Source organism: Coptis chinensis, chromosome 4, assembly GCF_015680905.1.
Source record: "Coptis chinensis isolate HL-2020 chromosome 4, ASM1568090v1, whole genome shotgun sequence".
NCBI lineage: Eukaryota > Viridiplantae > Streptophyta > Magnoliopsida > Ranunculales > Ranunculaceae > Coptis > Coptis chinensis.
The window spans coordinates 90,081,482-90,099,858 of NC_141459.1; the positions used below are offsets into that span (position 1 = coordinate 90,081,482).

General features: G+C 36.6%; 1 protein-coding gene and 2 long non-coding RNA genes across 10 annotated transcripts; all 3 read right to left on the reverse strand.

The window, feature by feature from the left end:
- Positions 1 to 890: 890 nt before the first annotated feature.
- On the reverse strand, positions 891 to 1,743 carry LOC147505550 (uncharacterized). The gene is made up of 3 exons (XR_015220620.1): positions 1,582 to 1,743; positions 1,092 to 1,238; positions 891 to 976 (listed from the first exon to the last, which is right to left on the reverse strand). It is a non-coding gene; the product is annotated as an uncharacterized LOC147505550 (long non-coding RNA).
- A 2,673-nt stretch (positions 1,744 to 4,416) lies between these two features.
- LOC147505551 (uncharacterized) lies at positions 4,417 to 8,897 on the reverse strand. 2 transcript variants are annotated; one of them, XR_015220621.1, is made up of 7 exons: positions 8,818 to 8,897; positions 8,648 to 8,698; positions 8,376 to 8,499; positions 7,841 to 7,950; positions 7,668 to 7,748; positions 4,769 to 4,952; positions 4,417 to 4,567 (listed from the first exon to the last, which is right to left on the reverse strand). It is a non-coding gene; the product is annotated as an uncharacterized LOC147505551 (long non-coding RNA). The 2 variants fall into 2 exon arrangements; XR_015220622.1 differs by lacking the exons at positions 4,417 to 4,567; positions 4,769 to 4,952 and adding an exon at positions 5,151 to 5,365.
- A 2,916-nt stretch (positions 8,898 to 11,813) lies between these two features.
- Positions 11,814 to 15,666, reverse strand: LOC147505552 (low-specificity L-threonine aldolase 1-like). Of its 7 annotated transcripts, XM_086558050.1 has the most exons (12): positions 15,008 to 15,665; positions 14,786 to 14,937; positions 14,556 to 14,653; positions 14,278 to 14,411; positions 13,896 to 13,970; positions 13,686 to 13,817; positions 13,461 to 13,593; positions 13,202 to 13,260; positions 12,953 to 13,053; positions 12,590 to 12,708; positions 11,991 to 12,066; positions 11,814 to 11,897 (listed from the first exon to the last, which is right to left on the reverse strand). In XM_086558050.1, exons 7-10 carry the CDS (start codon positions 13,558 to 13,560, stop codon positions 12,672 to 12,674), a joined length of 297 nt encoding a protein of 98 aa, XP_086414176.1. In that variant the 5' UTR covers positions 13,561 to 13,593; positions 13,686 to 13,817; positions 13,896 to 13,970; positions 14,278 to 14,411; positions 14,556 to 14,653; positions 14,786 to 14,937; positions 15,008 to 15,665; the 3' UTR covers positions 11,814 to 11,897; positions 11,991 to 12,066; positions 12,590 to 12,671. The 7 variants fall into 7 exon arrangements, with proteins under 7 accessions (XP_086414176.1, XP_086414175.1, XP_086414178.1 ...); XM_086558049.1 differs by having other exon boundaries at positions 13,686 to 14,022; XM_086558052.1 differs by lacking the exons at positions 13,686 to 13,817; positions 13,896 to 13,970 and having other exon boundaries at positions 15,008 to 15,666.
- Between the last annotated feature and the right edge of the window lie 2,711 nt (positions 15,667 to 18,377).

Sequence of the window (18,377 nt, forward strand, 5' to 3'; positions counted from 1 at the left end):
CAAGTTATGTTAAAACGTTGCATCACTTTTTAATCGATGTCCACAAGTGATGTTATAACGTTGCATCACTTTTTAATCGATGTCCACAAGTGATGTTATAACGTTTAACATCACTTTTTAAATGAAATCAATACGGTCAATTAACATCACATCAATTAACATCACTTCTTAACATCAATACGGTCAATTAACATCGACATTTAAGAAGTGATGTTTCATTCAGATTCCAAATTACTTGTAAAGTGATGTAAAATAACTCTATAAATCACTTTAAAAGTGATGTCCCATTTATCAAAATAATAAAAATAAATAAAATTGCCAATGTCATCCTAATATAATACCATTTTCCTGGTCATTTATCATCAAATAAAGATGAAACGTATCTTAAAATCACATTCATCACACAAATATCATCTCCAATTAAAAATATTACACTATATACAAAAAATTGTAACGAGCCAACATAAACCAACAAAATCTAATTTGCAGTACCGAAATGAGTCAAAGAGAACCACAATCACCCAACTAAGAACCTATCACAGCCTTGCTTGATGCAATCAATTTAATCCAAGAACCTATCACCTAACAAATCAATGAAACAACTATGTTTTGCAGACTTTTCATGCAAGAATAGTTTGAAACATTGTACTAGAAAAAACCAGGCAATGCATAGACTTTAGTACTCATGCAAGAATAGTTTGAAATTCAATTTCACATGTTTTAGGGAGGCCAATAGGCCTGCAGGATCTTCAAGAGAATGAGCAAGATAGGCTATACAAGGAACAAAACCAGAGGAGGATGCATTAGGTACCGATAATGTACGTTTTGGATAATATATGCATAACAAGTTTTTTCCTACATCCATCTTACACAAACAAACCCTTGGAGACTCACCAAGAGAAATATTCTTCAAAGCACGTCTGGAGATATTAGCATGGTCAAAGATGTAAAGCTCAATACTCCTATTATTTTCAACCTAAAACATGTGATGCGTTAAATGAAATGAGGAAGACCAAATGAATAGAGAATAAGAACAATCAAAGCAAATACTGTTTTGATTTAACAGATATTTATATTTGAAGATGTCATACTGTGCTAAGAAATCCAGCTTTTATTTCCGAAGCGAGAAGTTTTCTGATGAAAGAGCTGACATCATGAACAACATCGGGATCTGCAACCTCCATCATATCCATGATCTCCCCATCTCTAGGAAGAGTAAGCACCTTTGCGATGAATTCCTAAAAATTATCAAGTAGTAGTTAGAACTAATAAGTAACATTATTTGGTTCTGACATCTACACTATATGATAGCCGGGTCTTCCGGAATACCCTCCCAATATCGAGTAGGCAATTTAAGATCTCCTTATTTACTTAATTTAGAAACATTTCCCTCACTAAATTTAGAATAAGTCCCACTTTTATTAATATATCGTTGTTTTCCGGGAGACTTTGTCTCATTAGCTGCTTACTTGTTCCCATAAATGATGCATCCAGGTTTCTTCCGACGCAAACTTATTCCAGCTTGTAAGACTAACAAAGATGTACTTTGTATTGATAAGAAATCAATATGGATCTACCTACATTTGAATGTATCATAAAGGCCTTCGAGCTTTAACCCTTGAAAACAAAGTACTGCAAGTAGAAAGAAGCAACATATCCCTAGTGAACCAGCAAGAAAAAGATAGAGGAGCTCTGCTAGGCTATTGAATCTACAGAGACATACTCAATTGAGTGAAACGTTTATTAAATGGAACAAAAAGTGTTTGTTGGCAAAGAAAAGAAAGAACCTTATAAATGAGACTGCAGAAGACAAATGCCATAACATCTTATAAATAATGATGTAGTGCATCCCGATATGATGCAAATGACGACTAGCTGCAAAGAGAGGGCGAACCAGTCTTTGTCGCGTCAAAAATCCCCCGCATCGCCCAAATTTGGCTATATGTCAAAGGTAGTAATACATAAATTATATTTTGGGCAAAAAGAGGAGAGCTAAGGAAAAAATATCGATCCATAGTCCGCTTTTGATATGACAAGAATTTATAACTTGGAAGAAGGTTTTAATCAATGGAATGAGGAAAATATGGACCTAAAAACAAACAATGTCGACACTCCGTTGTTATGTTCCAAGGTTAAAATAGGATATTAAAAATACAACTTTTTGCTAAATTATAATTCAAGAGTAAAAGAAACCGATGAGCATCAAAAAGATACTTTGGTAAGGGAGCATGGTTAAAGAATATAAGGAGTACAAGAAGAATGTTGTAAATATGGAACCGAAAGGGGTTTTTTACGAAGTGATGGAACCGATTTCGACTACATACATGATACAATCGTAGAAAATATGTTATAAGAAACAAAAACCTTTTTCGACCACCACCCGACTACGCTTTTTTCAACTAACTGTCTTAGATCTTTGTAAACAATTTCAACGTGGTTTGGAAGATCAAATGACTGGTATCCATTTCAAACAAGATTCAGGCCATTGTGGAGCTATGCAGGATTGAGCATAATTGAGAGATTGTCAATGTGAGAAGTAAACTATATTATTAATAATTGATGAGCCTTTCTCTTCTTTTGATGAATGCTAATTGTATGCTTATAAGTTTTTTTTTCAATCATATTCTTAATATTTCTCACTCAATCAAAGGGGAAAACACACACACGCAGGGCAACTAGGTGAAATTCAATGAGGGATCCCGAATCCCAAGAAATGAATGTAAGAGACACAATCCATCTAAAGTCAATAATAAATTTGAAAAGAAATGAGTACTGTTTTCAAGAGCTTTTCTTTGGTTGTGAGAGCTCCAAATAACAAAGACGTAGATTAAATATAAAGCGGTGTCGAAGAGAGAAGCCGGGGGTTCCAAAACAAAGATCGAACGTTCAGTATATTTCAATGAGGGCGAGCGATTTGAACCAGCCATAATTCCAATAACAACAGGGAAAAAAAATACTCACCAATGCACTGGAATGGTGAACAATTTTATTAGAAAACTTAGAAGTCATCTAGAATAGGAGGTTAGTTTGCTTCTGAGAGAATCCAGCAAGATTCAACAGTTGCACAAAAACATATATGGAATGAACATTTATAAAAACTCAGTGGCCACTTGGAACAAGATTATAAAGTAACAGAAAGGTAGTTTTTCCCTGGATTGAACTTGGGTAGAAGATCTATTTCTCTTCGAGATAAACGAGTGAAAAAAAATGAAAAGAAGAAAGAAAAAAAATGTTTGACACCCAGGTTTATGAGTTGATTCCCTTGGTTGTACGTATAATGAATTTATGAATCTGAAGAAACAAGTGAAATCAGCCATCACAAAATCAACTTTACCACTAAAGACCCACTTCGATACTAGATACTACATGGTAATGTCAATGTGTGTAGACATAAAAAGCATATCCAAAAGTGTGAAGAAGGAAGCTCTGAATCTATCAAACAATAGTGGCACTAATTAAAGGGAGCCCATAAGATCCCAAATAAGTCACATATTCACCATAACAAAACAGAATAGGTATACCTACACGAAAACCATTAAGCATTTGTGTTGCTTACTTAAAATTCCAAATCAATTGATCCATCGATCGGGTACCCTACATTGTTGGTGTGTTGAAATTCTGAACTCAAATTGTCTTTAAATGTCATTGAGCTCAACCCCTGTGATTCCAAATTGCAAAAGATTGGAACCATTTATGAGTAAATTCTAGTGCATAAACTAAAAGAAAAGATAACTTGAGCAATAATAACTTATTAAAAAAAAAGGTGGACAAGCAATAATCAATAAAATGATAAAAGGCATATTTCGTGTATCACATACCTTTATTGCACCATTAGTAGCAATAGCACTTAACGATAATGTAGTCAAGAAAGTGCACAAGCCACAAAAGGAGACTAACAATAACGAGTCCAGTATGCTAGCCATACCAACCATCCTGAAAAGGGAAGAGGGTAGTATTTTTCCATTAACACTACTAGAGAGTACGTTTAAAAAATGAAAAAACAAAGAACAACAAAAAAGCAAAATCGTTATCTAAGATGTAACCTCAGTTGTTTGTTCTCCTCACCATTCTTGCCTTGATCCCTTCTAAATGACATCAGCCACAAGAGTTCTCACTTTACAACCCTTTATATTGTATGTCATACCACCTATTTTGTTCTACTTCTTCAAATCATTTTTAATACCTTATCCAAGGTTAAATTCCTTTCCCGTCATTGTCTCTTTCGTAGCATACATACTAATCTTTCTTCAAACAGGTGAATCATTCGACAAGATTAGTTGTATCATATCCACAAGAAGGTTCCTATACAATGATCAGAATCCTAACTGACCATATATTACAACCCTTAACATTCTTTCTTAATTTCTGAAAATAGAATTGGACACACCAATTGATCTACTAACTTATACATGCAAAGTCTACCATTATGAACTAATACGGATAATAATTAATAGCATAGGGTAGATGTTATTTACCAAGAAAATCGGATAAAATAGATGATTCCCATTATATTTTGCAAGCATGGTACAAATAGACCCATCAAAGTCCCCAATTTAATTCCAGTTGGCTGCAAGATAAATCATATTTCATCCATCAAAAACACATGGAAAAGATTTTAAAGTCAGCAAAAGTGCAAAACTACAATATATTTTATATTTTGACTAGTAATCCCTAATTACATCAGGGTACCTCTTGGGTAACGCCTTCCCACCTAAACATAAGATTGAATTCTGACATAATTTCTCATCGATAAACAATCAGAACTGACCTTCTTTACTTGAAGAACTACAATGTCAACTGGATGGGCATTTGGTGTAAGTGACTCAAGTAACCCTTCATGGTACACAGACATGAGAGGAATGTCCTTTCCATTGGAGTCGAGGAGACCAACTGCCAAAGGTATGAACATGGGTACTTTCACTTGCTGGCCAGGGGTTGGAGGAACCTCTTGACTGGAAAAAGATAAATCATAAATGTCACAGCTCCGAATTTCTAAACAATTAAAAAAATGAATATTTGAAATATAAATATCTCAAACATCACTCGATTCAATTGTCTAAAAACCCAGGCTATGGCGGGGTGGATACAACACATGTCAAAACCTAAAACCCACATCATAAAAAAAACTTAACAACAAAAAAACTCCAAAATTCTCTTTATTACTTTATGAAAGTCTATCTTCCATCCAAAATTCATCACTATAACATTCTAAGAATAATAGGTCCTCAACATCGTATTCTCATTCCATGATGAATATGAAACTATGTTATTACATACTTCCAAAAAGATCAGACCTAATAAAAGAACTAACGGACTGCTCCAGGCAAGAATCCAAATCACACGCTGCGGTTCCACTGCCTTCCACCTATGTTCCCAAGAACACACCCAAGTTGCCAAAACAAAGCAAACATGGGTCAGCAAAAATGGAATTTGCTGGTATGAGTAGACTATCCACATAAAACCATTATCATACTTTAATTATCCAAACAATCACTTTATATTTTCCCACAACTTAATCATTCTCAGCTTGGAAGACATGTAGTTTCGTCATTTCAACCGGCATAGTTTCTTCCCAAGCAAAACTTCCATTATATTAACTCATTCTAATTACTCGTTTTAATATCTAAATCATTGAATTAAAACTTACCTATATCCATCTCTTTGATAAGGGGTAGGATCAAGTCCCCTCAAGACAAAATGTTATTAAGTCCTACCCTCCCCTCAAAAGAAAGTTAGAACTTCTATATAACATATGTAGATATTATATTAGGTATTCAAAAGTAACCCAAACACTCCCATAATCAAATCAATTTCTCTTATCAATTAATCAATTTCTTTTCTTATACACTCACCATTTAGTACCTATGTACCTTAGGTCATTCCCACCACATTCAAGGAATACCCAACCCTACATTCCCGTACACTCAAGGAATACAACTAACCCGCAAGGCGAATACCTTAGTTCGTCCCTAGCCCTTTAGGGCAGTCCAAAGAATCTGGTCATTCATGGCACATTCAATGAATACCCGGGTCATTCATGGCACAGTCAATAAATGCCCACCTAACATATGACATCAACAGTCATAAAACTCAATTTCCAAAACTTGAGGCGTGGAAAGTTCTAAAAGAGTGCGGTAAATTTGTTTACGCATTATTGAAATTTATTACATATATTATTTTAAAGAACGAAGGAGTATCTTGATTTATGTATTTTTGGTTACGCGTTATTAATATACCGATGTCTAAGTGTCATAACGTTGTGTATAAAACTGAAATATCACATAGTAGTTAATACACGTACACACGTATATAGAAGGGTCTTAGCCTAAAGACAAGCTTGCTAATAGCCCTAGACCTATCCTAATAGCCCAAATCATAATCCGAGTTAAAAGGTCAAATTGGGTCAACTGGTCAAAGTCAACCCTGGTCAAAAGTCAACTCTGGTCAAAGTCAACCCTGGTCAAAGTCAAAGTTGACCTGCCAACGGTCAACAGCAGTCAACCAGTCTCAAACTCTTCTAACCCAAAAGCCCAAAGTCTAAAACAAAAATCCAAATTTGAAAATCTAAAATAAAACACATAAGCCCACATAATAAATTTCGGCCGAAGCCCAACACAAAATGAATCGCACTGTTCATCTTCCTCTCTCACTTTCAAGCACCTCCACTGCCATAGCAGCCACCACCAACCAACTACTAATCCGCCACCCTCACTCCACCGGTTTCGTTACTTGCGAAAACCCCTAAATATCCATACCAACAAATTGCGATTTCCAACACTTGCTAGGTCATCTCTTCCATCGATCTTCCTCCACTGCAGAGCTCGCCGGACCACCACTGACCTCCCAACAGTTCGGTTTCGCTCCCTAACAAAACCCAAACCCAATGATACAACAAAATCTAACAAAACAAAGGTTCAATCCACACCAAAAATTAGGACAGTTTGATTTTGTTTGGACGCCATTACTGCTCCTCCGGAGCTTCAACAGCCCCATCTCGCGACACCAACAACCAATCATCACCAATAAACCACCAACAATCAATCATCACCAATAAAATCAATTAAAACACATAATTTCAACACAACAAATAATAGGACGATTTGGTGTTGAATGGCAACGCCAGTAACGACCGGTGTCAAGGTGTCAAGGCTTCGACAGTTTAAATTTTCAAACTTATCAGAGTTTTACATACTATAGTACTGGAAAATTTTGTATCTATCAGTCGGCAACATTACAGAGTTTACCAAATCTCAAATATGTAAAAGTATTACTGATAGGTTTAGCATAAACAAAAATTAACCAAAATAAACATGTTTAGACTACTCACCTTTAGCGCGCTCCGACTATCAACCAGCTACCAGAAAAACCTTCATTTTCCTCTTTCAGTAAAATCCCCTTTTTCTGTATAAAACTCTCGCTATGTTTTTCCCCAAAAACTCTACGTAAGAAAACTCACCGAAAAACAAGGACAACACTTATCTATTTACCTACGGGCTTTTATCCATAACTGCTGGATATCCTATATCTGTTTTATCTATTTTCATTATTATTATCTTTATTCTTATTATTATTCTTAGGAAAAATAAAAGAAATAAAACATGGGGTGTTATAATAAACATAATTGAAACTACAAACATTCCTACTGTATATAACGACATTATGTGTACCTAAATCTCAAGGAATAAGTGTTGGCTTCGGGACAAAAAGATGATGTAACCTTCACAATAGGCGTGCCCGCTTGAGAGTACCTATAATTTATGATTACATTACAAAACCAAAAGCACCAACAATAATGTTAACAAGTAGAGACTGAACATAACAAGGAGGGGCGCAGACATACCATAATAAGAAATTCTGGAAGTTCGCATCATTTGAATCTTGTATGGAAGTAAAAAAATCTTCACAAGTAGCAGCCTATCCATCATGCCTTTTAAAGTAGAGATCCATTCCCTGGAACACATAGAGTGTACGTCATCACTCCATAAAAAATAGCTAGTACAATAACATCATTCGGAAGTAGCACGGAATCCACATTTGTGTAAATGTACATATAGCTATAATGCGACAAGATAAGCATTTTAGGTTAAGGAAAATCCATGTTCATAGTTTTCGAAAACCTCGACTCCCAAGCAAAGTTTTGTACATCCTGACAACTTCAGCTCCCTAACAAATGAAGAATCAAATAATGCAAACTGTAATTATCAAACTAATTCCTAAAAATTATCAAGTACATTGTGTGAGTTCGGTTTCTTCTAAAATACTTAGCTCAAATCAATACACTAAACTAAAAGCTATGATCTTCTCTTTTAAGAAAGCTAATGGTGGCGAAGTGACGCGACTGTTATTCAGTCAATGATACAAGAAGGAAAACTCACCATAGATTATCGGAGGAAGAGTTCCCAGAGTTAGGCATTCAAACTCAATAGATTGTATTTGGTACTTTCCAATGTAATATGCAAATATTGGTTCTACCGTGCTCTTTATCATACCACATATAGCCTGTACAGAACAAGATTGAACAACAAGTAATAAGAGAGGAAGAATAACCAACCAAAACAACATGTAATCCATATCTCAGTTTCTAGTACAAGGCATGAGGTACAGTTGTGCATATACTTATTAATTGATTATCTAAACTTAAAAGCACCTTATCGAGGTAGGGCCACATATCAGATAGAAACTTATTCAACCAGTCCACCTAAAAAGATCACAAAAAGGAAATCACCACCGTGGTGGGAAAGAAAAGACCGTAAGTCCAAAATATCAGTAAGTGCACAACAAGAAATGAAAAAAATCTCCATTAACTTCAATACTCACTCTATCATAATCCTGATTTTTTATCCATTGAGGAATCTCATCCAAAAGATCGTGGTAAAGGCATTTGAATCCAATTCATGAAGTGGTTTGATGACGTGGTCCCGCCATGTAGGTTTCAAGTGAATATTAATCATACTAAAAGATTCACCGAAAGAACATTTGCAAAGACTAACTAGGGAACCGTACCATTCTTAAGTCTTAACTAAATAACATACTTCTAAAGGGAACACATATACCGATTGAGGTTTTAGGTGATGCAATAGGGCGAGGACAATATACATGGTTGGGTTCAAGAATTTATCGTATCGTGTTTAGCATTTCGAAGATGGTATATTTATCTAGTTTGAAATATTCTTCCAATTACCACAAACAAGACAATCATAAGCGAGAGAGTGCCCATAGACCCCTACAAGACCAGCCTTTTCTCATACTGCATAGCTAACAAATCAAAGCAAAATCAATGTGAATGTGATGTTGAAACCCGACTTTGCAATTGCTTCTAAGATTGTTTGAAGGACTCCCTTTTGCAAAAGCAATAGCGACGGAGACAATGAGAGGCGTGGAAACTTATGGGCGAGAACTAGTAAGATTGAGATCTTTATTAAAGAAATATATGAGAATCACTCAAAAACAACCAATACCATCTAATTTTCAATCGGCGTAAAAGCAAAACCAACCTTTTTTAATCAAGAATATTCTAAAGTAAGACTGAGAGGAAACCGAAATCAAAGTAAACAGATCGAGAGTGACCTTACCTAGTTCATTAGCGATGTCACACCGCAAATTGGAGAAGATGACAAGAGGAACCCAAAATGTTTTCAGAAGTTGGAGGCTAGATTGAAATAGAAGATGGATGAAGAGGATAACCAATTTTCTCCGTTTGTTTTTGGTTGGGCTATTTTTTGTGCAAGAAAAGAGTCCAGATGTTTTTTATTTTCTAATTTTTGTTTAAGGGTGGCTAGTCTAGCAAACCAATCGCACACCCTGTTTCATTTATATTTTTCACGGTATCTTTCTAACTAATTAACTTAATTAAAATTAAAATGAGCTATATTAATAATAACACTTATGGAAATCAAATTGTAAGTGATTTCGAAAACTTTGCAAAGTCACTTTTAAAGTGATGTTGAATACATAAATATTACATCACTTTATAAGTGACACGCTGAGTGGCAACACCTTTAAAGTGATGTTGAATACATAGATATTATATCACTTTATAAGTGACACAGTGAGTGACATAAAAAAGTGCTACTACATCACTATCATGACATCACTTATTAAAATGATGTTGTACAACTCTACTATATCAGCTTTTGAAATAAGTAATGTTAAAAAAAATTGTGATAATTATTACATCACATGCTAAGAAAAGTGATGTCATAGCTTTCATATGACATCATTTCACTGAAAGTGATGTAAAATTAGTGATGTCATATGTCATATTTGTTGTAGTGTTAACCTTTACATTGGCGCCGTCTATGTTCCGATCTCTTGAGAAAAACCACATTCTTCAAATTATTTTCCCTCATGCCCACGAAACTTGGAAAGCCTACAAGAGCAAGTCAAGAACCTGGTCAGCCAGCTTGGGACAATGAAGGAGAGCATTATTTTCCTCCGATAGGAGAACCTGACGCTGAAAAACCAGGTCGCAGCCCAGAGCTTGAATGGTATCACAGTTGAGGACGGTATCAACAAGGTGAATCAACGGATCAATGAGCTGTGTAAGCGAATTGACCAAAGGACCGTCAAGCGCGATGTTACACAGATTGTACAGAAGATGCTGAAGACGTATCGGGCTTCCCTTTTCACAACCAAACTCACTCCTTGTCAGACCGTCTACAACATGAACTAAGGGCTAGCTTCAAAGAATGTGAATGAGATCAACTCAAAATCAAGGACGCTCAACGCGAATCATACATTAGGGGCCTCGCCAAAGAACAGTTGCTACACAAATTATTTTTGTGACGCCTACAAGGCGTTGGAATTTAGGCATCTCTGTTGGTGTTAGAATTATTTGTGATGCCAAGGTGCCATCACAATTGACATAATTACTGATGCCTGTACGCCGTCACTAAATATGAATTACTAATGCTTGTCCGCCATCACTAAATGTGCATTACTAACACCTCTACACCGTCTCTAAATTTGCATTTGTCGTCACTATTGAACTTTCGAATTGCCCCAAAAACGGAGCTATAACTTGGCGCCAAAACAAATTAACACCTCAGTACCGTCAGTAATTATAAATTTGTCTTTTTTTAAAATGCTTCTTGGCGACCGTCAAAGGCCACAAATTATTATTTATTTAAAAAAAAATATTTTCTTTTGGTTTCCATCCTAATATTTATATTTTTTTCCCCCTGAAATCGCCTGCATAAATACAACCACATAAACCCCAAACACATTATATAATTAAGATTTAAGACTACAAGCAATTATACACAAGGAAAATTTTAGTAATAACCATCACCAAAATTTGACCAATTCACATGTTTTGTGGTAGATGTAAAATAGCTTCCCATCCAGCAAGCGAAAAACATACATAAAAGAAGCATAAGAATTCTATAAGGAAGCTCAATCAGAGTTGAAAGTAAACTGTAATCCAACCGTAACGTGTAGATAACAAATGGCAAAGAAGAAACAAGCATAAAATCTCTCCTTTCAAGAATAGGAATCGTGAAGAACTGAAAATGGTGAAACATTCGTACCATAATATTACAAGTCACAAGATTTACAACAAAACAGGGAGAAGCTTCTCCTTTGTTATTGAAAGCTTTACAAAATGAGAATGTTATTTGCAAGGAGAGCTGTTCATACCATTCCCTATACTGTAGCATTACAGACCAGAACTAAAGCAAGAATGCAATGTGTTCACTCCACGTATGTGAAACCAAAATGATAACAATACTACTGCAGAGAAGATAATGGCAAAAAGTGATCATGATCTAACCTAAACTTGTGCAGAGCTGTGTCACTGCAATTTCGCTAAGCTGATTTTTCATATGCCTCCCTACTATTTTGCCTCGCACACTCCAAAATTGTTTTATCAGCAGTAATGAAATAGGCAGCAATGGAAGCTGTTGATCACAAAAACAAAGTAGATGTGAGTTTTCTGATTTAATTAGTTAGTTTTATCATCAGTAACAAGAGCTTTGGTCCTATCACAATACCTGCAGATATAATAAGTGCCTGAGCAGTGTAATTGAGGTTACTCTTTGCCCAAGGAAAAACACGAACTGCAACCAACTGCAGTACAAGATGTAAGAAAAATATACTACGTGATATTCCTAAGAAATTTATACAGAAGGAAAGAGATGATCTGTAATATAAGCACAATGTCTGTTAAAGGGCACAGTAAAGTTAGATGTCAATTTAAAGCAGAGTTTGTTTGATCACGAGTGGAATCAATGTGATTGTAAATGGTTAGACCAAGTTTCTCAGCTACATATCTAAGACAGAGTCTCCAATGACTGCTTATGAAGGCCATAGCGATGAGCGATACCAGCACATTAGGATTTTCCATTCAAGAGCAGCAGTTCCCAAAATAATATTTTATACTTCATGTGGATTAGTGGATAATACAGAGATGCTGGATTCTCACAGTTGATAATTTCATTAGAAAGACAGGATTTTATATATTCATAATTTGTAGTGACTAAGCAGTGTTGGTGGATCATGTGTTAGTTATTTGCTTCTCCTAAGGCCTAAGTTTCGGCAGAAGCATATAATTGCCAAAATTTACTAGCATTTAGACTGTTAAGAGTAGAACCTTTTCAGCACTCCTAAACCTCGGCTTCCAACCACAAGAGAATCAAGCTTCAAGTCATCAACTGCATCACAAAGTTTATCCCTCAGATCACCCCAATAAATCTTAAACACCACAGTAACCTGCTCCATTCAAGTACAAAATCAAACAGAGAAAAATGATGCTTTGTGTTGCAGAAACTATTAACATATGCTAACAACTTCAAGATGTGCAAATACATTCCCTCTTCATCCTGACATTATAACCAGGATTTATGTAGTCTCGTGTGTGATGGCTTGGGATTTGTTTAGACTAGTTATAAAATTCTAATTTGAAACCTGAGTAAAACCAATTAGCAATAAAATACAATAAGAAACTTAAACACACCTGGATGAGCTTACTGGCATTATCAGAACCCCATGTTCTTCCAACACCTCACAGAGCTTGCCTACTATAACGTTTGAGCCTTTTAGTGTATCACAAAATACCTGCACAATAAAGCATAAGTAAACTTGCTACTCCATGTAATGTCAATCATCTGGATGAACCAAACAATGCAGCATAGACACAAACGCATTGTAATTATTTTTTGGTGAAATAGATATAATATTTAAATTTAGAACTAGAGAAGCTAACCATATTTGTCTGTACTGAAGCAGCATCCACTTTGAGTCCTTTGATTTCATTCAGTCCATCTGCATAAAACCAAGTACGATTGATTCGATTCACTTCATCCATCAAGTTTAAAACTGATGGAAATCACAATCGATAACATCTGCTACTAGATACTAAGTAGCTTTTAGCAATATACATTGCTAATGAATAATGAGACCAGCCAAGGGAATAACGGCGTGATGCCAGAGGTAGCATCAATATATAAGAAAACATAGACAACCTGCTATAATTTTTGCTTTCCTGTGATCCCCCTCGAGCTTGCAGACACTCTCTTGCAATGCAACAAAAGCTGCGGCGCATAAGATCCCCACTTGCCTCATTCCACCATCTAATGTTTTCCTCAGTCTTCTAGCCTGAAATTGAAACAAATAAGTTGCTATCAACTCTCTGAAAAGAATTTAGCGGCAAAAAAAAAAAAGACCAACGCAAACCAGGCAGAGCTTACAAAATTTGGCAAGGCACCAGCCCAACTGGTAAGTAGAGTTGTCGATTTCACTACCTCAAAATCAGCATTACAACACGGTGATTTTTATCCTGTACATCCACTTACGTGTACTCTAGTCTGACTCTGACTTAACTACACAAAGTATTATCATTAGACATTTGTATCCTTTATACAGATATATAAGCAATTTAGTATTTGAAAATATAATACCGTCGCAGACACTACTCCTTGCATGAGACAACACACCTCTGCAATCGGCATTGATGTGCATGTTGAGAAACCTTACTGTAATAACACAAATTGTGGGGCAAGCCTCAAAATGAGACTATCTGAGTGTCTGACAAAATAAATGAGTTGGTTTAAACATGCAAAACAAAGACTAACAAAGCATTTGCGAGAGAGTACTTTGGATTAGAGACATCTCTCCAACACTATAGATAGAGCTCTATATAGAATTGAATGAAGAAAAACCTTCATGAATCCAACCCACATACACATACACATTGTTACTTTTCATCTTTTTGTCTTTTCAGTTTTGGTCGAAAAATCTAAGGAACTATATTATCATAGCTACATACACATTGTTACTTACCACTGATGCATTAAATATGTGTGCTCCATCTATGTGAAGCTTCAGGCCATGTTTTTTCGCTACCTCTCAACTTGATTGGTATACTCAACAGAGAGACAATTTCAACAACACTAGTGTCACTTTCTGCCCTTTGTCTGCCAAGAAAATAAATAGGATTCATCAAAGCGGAATCAGCAGTAATAGGCCTTCTCATAGCCATTAGTGAGAAGGATTGAACTTTTGACAGTTTCGTTATATAATTGAAAGTCGATACATCAAAAAGGTAAAGTGTATCTTACTTGAACTGGACGGTTATTACTTTGCCACCATACTTCATTGCTTCTTCAAATGCCACACGAAACTCAGAACCAGGAAAAACCTCGAGCTTATTAGCAACCTAAAATCCAGGTCCACAATCAATCAAACAAACATTTCTAAGATCCAGATCATTTGCACTTGAACTGATGAGAAGAAATGTAAAACCCATGTATTCTAGAAATGCTATAAATTCATTAAGTCTAGGACATGCCTTAGCAAGAAACCAGCTGTAAAGAACTCCAAATAAGTTCGTGTTCCTCTTCTTCCAAATAGCTTCCTACCCCTAAATCGAGCAGCAGCACCAACACCTTTGATGGTCGTCGATGCTGCTGATATAGTTTCTCTGCTGACATACATACAGACCTATAGAAATTCTATTATACTCAATGGCTAAACATTGATGAATTAGAAAAAGAATTTTTTGACTAATTACCTTGCTGCAATGCAAAACCCTCAAACTTCTCCACCTCTTACCTTGTCCAAGAACCTGAAATGATATAATAAATCAATCAATCCATGGTAGTAATACACAGTAGTTACCTTTCTCTCTCTTCCTTTATCCGGGCTTGAGACCGGCAATGCAAACTCTTTATGAGTTGCATTGGTGGAGTTAAAAAATGGTTAGTAAACTCAACTCTAAACCTGTAAAAGTAACCACAATACATATGAACAATCAATGGTAAGAAGCATACACACATATAAACAAAAAGAGTCCATTCACTACTAAACATATCCATGAACAAAAGGTCCATACAAGACGCAAACTAACAATAGATAAATTGTCTGTCCCTCATACTTGAGTTCCAAATTAAAACAGAACAAAAATAAACGAAATTAATCTTCATATTGCAGCTTGCCTCCAGCCCAAATCAAGAAACCTCCAGTAGCTATATCTCGTAGATACAAAATATCGTCCTGGGGACCATCATACACACGAGCATCACCAACCAAGACATTGGTAATATAGACAACCTTTTCATCTCCCATAATATCTCTAAAATGACATTTTTGGCTATCAGTTTTAACATACCCATTAGCCACATGTTCACCTTTCCTCCCCAATATCTTCACATTCGGTTAAGAAGTTAATCTAGAAGGAGGGTGTTTCGACCCCCACATACGTGACAAGCGTCCATTATTAGGGGTCTCCATTTTATTCGTTTAATCAACAGGGCTAAAGCCCAATTTACAATACCATGGATCAATGTACATGCCCATTAACTCATGTGTCTAAAGCTGAACCTTAGCCACATGACTTGCCATTAATGTACGTTAATTTATGTCCATATTCATTTCTTATCAAAGGGATAATTATCAGTTGAGAGTTATATTCTATCACAATTACTCAAGCTACAAGATTACTTGAGCTATAATGACTCTCTACTCTACCTATATAAATACAAAACTATTTTTTATAAGGAACTACATGGAAACTTGATCCCTAGAGAATAGATCTTGGGTATGTAGGCAGCCATTATTTGGTTCAGTTTCATCTCCCCCAACATCAAATTCCTCTGTTTCTTAGTATGTTTCTTTACCATTCATCTCTAGTTGTGTTGAAGCGGTTTATTTAAAACATAATTGGCCGCCGTCGGGGGTTTTTAATCCATTATCACGCGAAACAATCAAGATGGTAAGCACAAGAAGCAGACCAAACAGTCAACATATTCCTCCTGCCAATAGGAATCGCAACCCTCAAAATTCAAGTCGGGCAATCCAAGAACCGTTGAACAATCGAGTTGCTCCTAGTGGTAGGATCAATTCTCAACACCCAACTGCAGCAGCACCGCCGCCGCCCCTGCAAACGGCGATACAAACGCCTCCGAAAGAAGGCATCATGAAAGAAAGTATAAGGAAAACCTTCATCCCAGACTGGACCGACCTAACAGGGAAGGCCGACCTCGCAGATTTGAGAAAAATCGTCATCCTAGACAGGTTCGACCAGACAGGGAAAGAAGGCATCACGAAAGAAAGTATAAAGAAAACATTCATCCTAAACTGGACCGACCTGATAGGGAAGGCCGACCTCGTAAATTTGAGAAAAACTGCCATCCCGGACAGGGAATACCAATATCCCAAATGAGACTGACCTGACAGGGAAGGCCGACCTCGTTGATCTGAGGAAAATCGTCGTCCTAGACAGGTCTGATCCAATAAGGAAGGAAGGTGTCACAGAATCAACTAGAGGGAAGACCACAATCCCAAACAAACTACCGACCTAGATAGGCTGGTTACACGCAAAGAAAAAGACAATCTCCAGTCGGACCCAAACGTGTGTATCGCCTAAAATCTCTAACTCTTGTAAGAGGTAATGGCAGCTGTCATCTTCCACATAGGCTCGACCGGGGGTCTGTCTGTTTAAATCTTCTGGATAAAATGGATTTCACCCCACTTAACACGAAGTCCCTTTGATGTAACTTCCCACTCATTGTAAAGTTCATCTGAACCTTAACGAAGCTTGTCCGATTCATCCGTATCCGTTGCCATGAATTTCCGAACTGGTGGATGCCACTTCGAGCTTCCAACGCCTATCTTTCATGGATGCTTCTTCAGGGTACTACCAGATATCTTTGAATGTGGATGACCAAGAGTTCACCGCCTTCATTACCGACCAAGGCATTTTTCGCTACTGTTGTTATGCCTTTTGGTATGAAAAATGCCGGTCTGACCTACCAAAAGCTTGTCAATACAATTTTTTCCGATCTGTTGGGGATAATAATGGAAGCTTATATCGATGATATAGTCGTTAAATCGAAGCTTACTGGTGATCATCTTTCCGATCTTCAACTTGTTTTTTATAGGCTTAACAAGTATAACATAAGACTCAATTCCCGCCAAATGTTCTTTTGGCCTCTCTTCTGAAAACTTTCTGGGATACCTCATGACTCGTAGAGGTATTGAGGCTAATCCTAATCAGATACGCGTCGTTATTGATATGCCATCACCAAAAAATAAGAAGGAAATTCAACGACTTACTGGTCGGCTTGCCGCTCTTCATAGATTTATTTCTAAATATTTCGATCGTTGTCATCCCTTCTTCCAGACTTTAAAGGGGGCGGCAACTTGGAACGTTGATTGTGAAATGGCATTGCAACAATTGGAGAAATACTTGGTCAGTCCTCCTATATTGACAAGTCCTTCAACGGGTCAACCTAGTGGCATATACCTAGCAGCTACAACTCAAGCTGTTAGTGCTGTTCTTTTCATTGATGATGGTAGACCTGTCTTATTTATCAGTAAGACTTTAACCGAAGCTGAGTCTCGTTATTCAAAGATGGAAAAAATTGCACTTGCATTGGTTCATGTCGCTCGCCGATTGAAACCATACTTCCGGGGAGGTTGGTCGAATTATAATCGAAAATCCCTTTACGCAAGATCTTTAAGTAATGCAATGAATCAAGTAGATTAGCCGAATGGGAAAGTTATCTTAGTGCATATAGCATTGTCTTTGAAAATCGTTACTCAATTGAAAAAGGACATGCTCTGGCTTCTTTGATAACTGATTTTCCGATTGATGATTCTCCTATTGACGATTCCTTGCGCCAGAAAGAATCTATGGAAGACATTCTGCCGCCAATAACTGGGGGCGACGAAGACCAACATGAAAACGCAATTCCTAATCCCATTGACCTATGGATTGTTTACTCGGATGGCTCCCATAGTAAATTTGGGTCTAGAATTAGATGCATTTTTTGTTAAACCCGACAAAGAAAAGATTGGGAAATCTGTGCGACTTGGCTTCGCCGCTTCAAATAACAAAACCGAGTATGAGGCTGCCATTTGTTCCTTGAGAACAGCTTTGA

Bases quoted from the DNA above. Each gene is read 5' to 3' on its own strand.
- LOC147505552 (XM_086558052.1), bottom strand. From the start codon at position 13,560: ATGAGGCAAGTGGGGATCTTATGCGCCGCAGCTTTTGTTGCATTGCAA. The intron at 13,261-13,460 runs GTTGTCTATGTT...GGTTTTATGCAG, and splicing joins GAAAGCAAAAATTATAGCAG to ATGGACTGAATGAAATCAAA. The intron at 12,709-12,952 runs GTGTGTTTAAGT...TGAATGGAGCAG, and splicing joins ATGCCAGTAAGCTCATCCAG to GTTACTGTGGTGTTTAAGAT.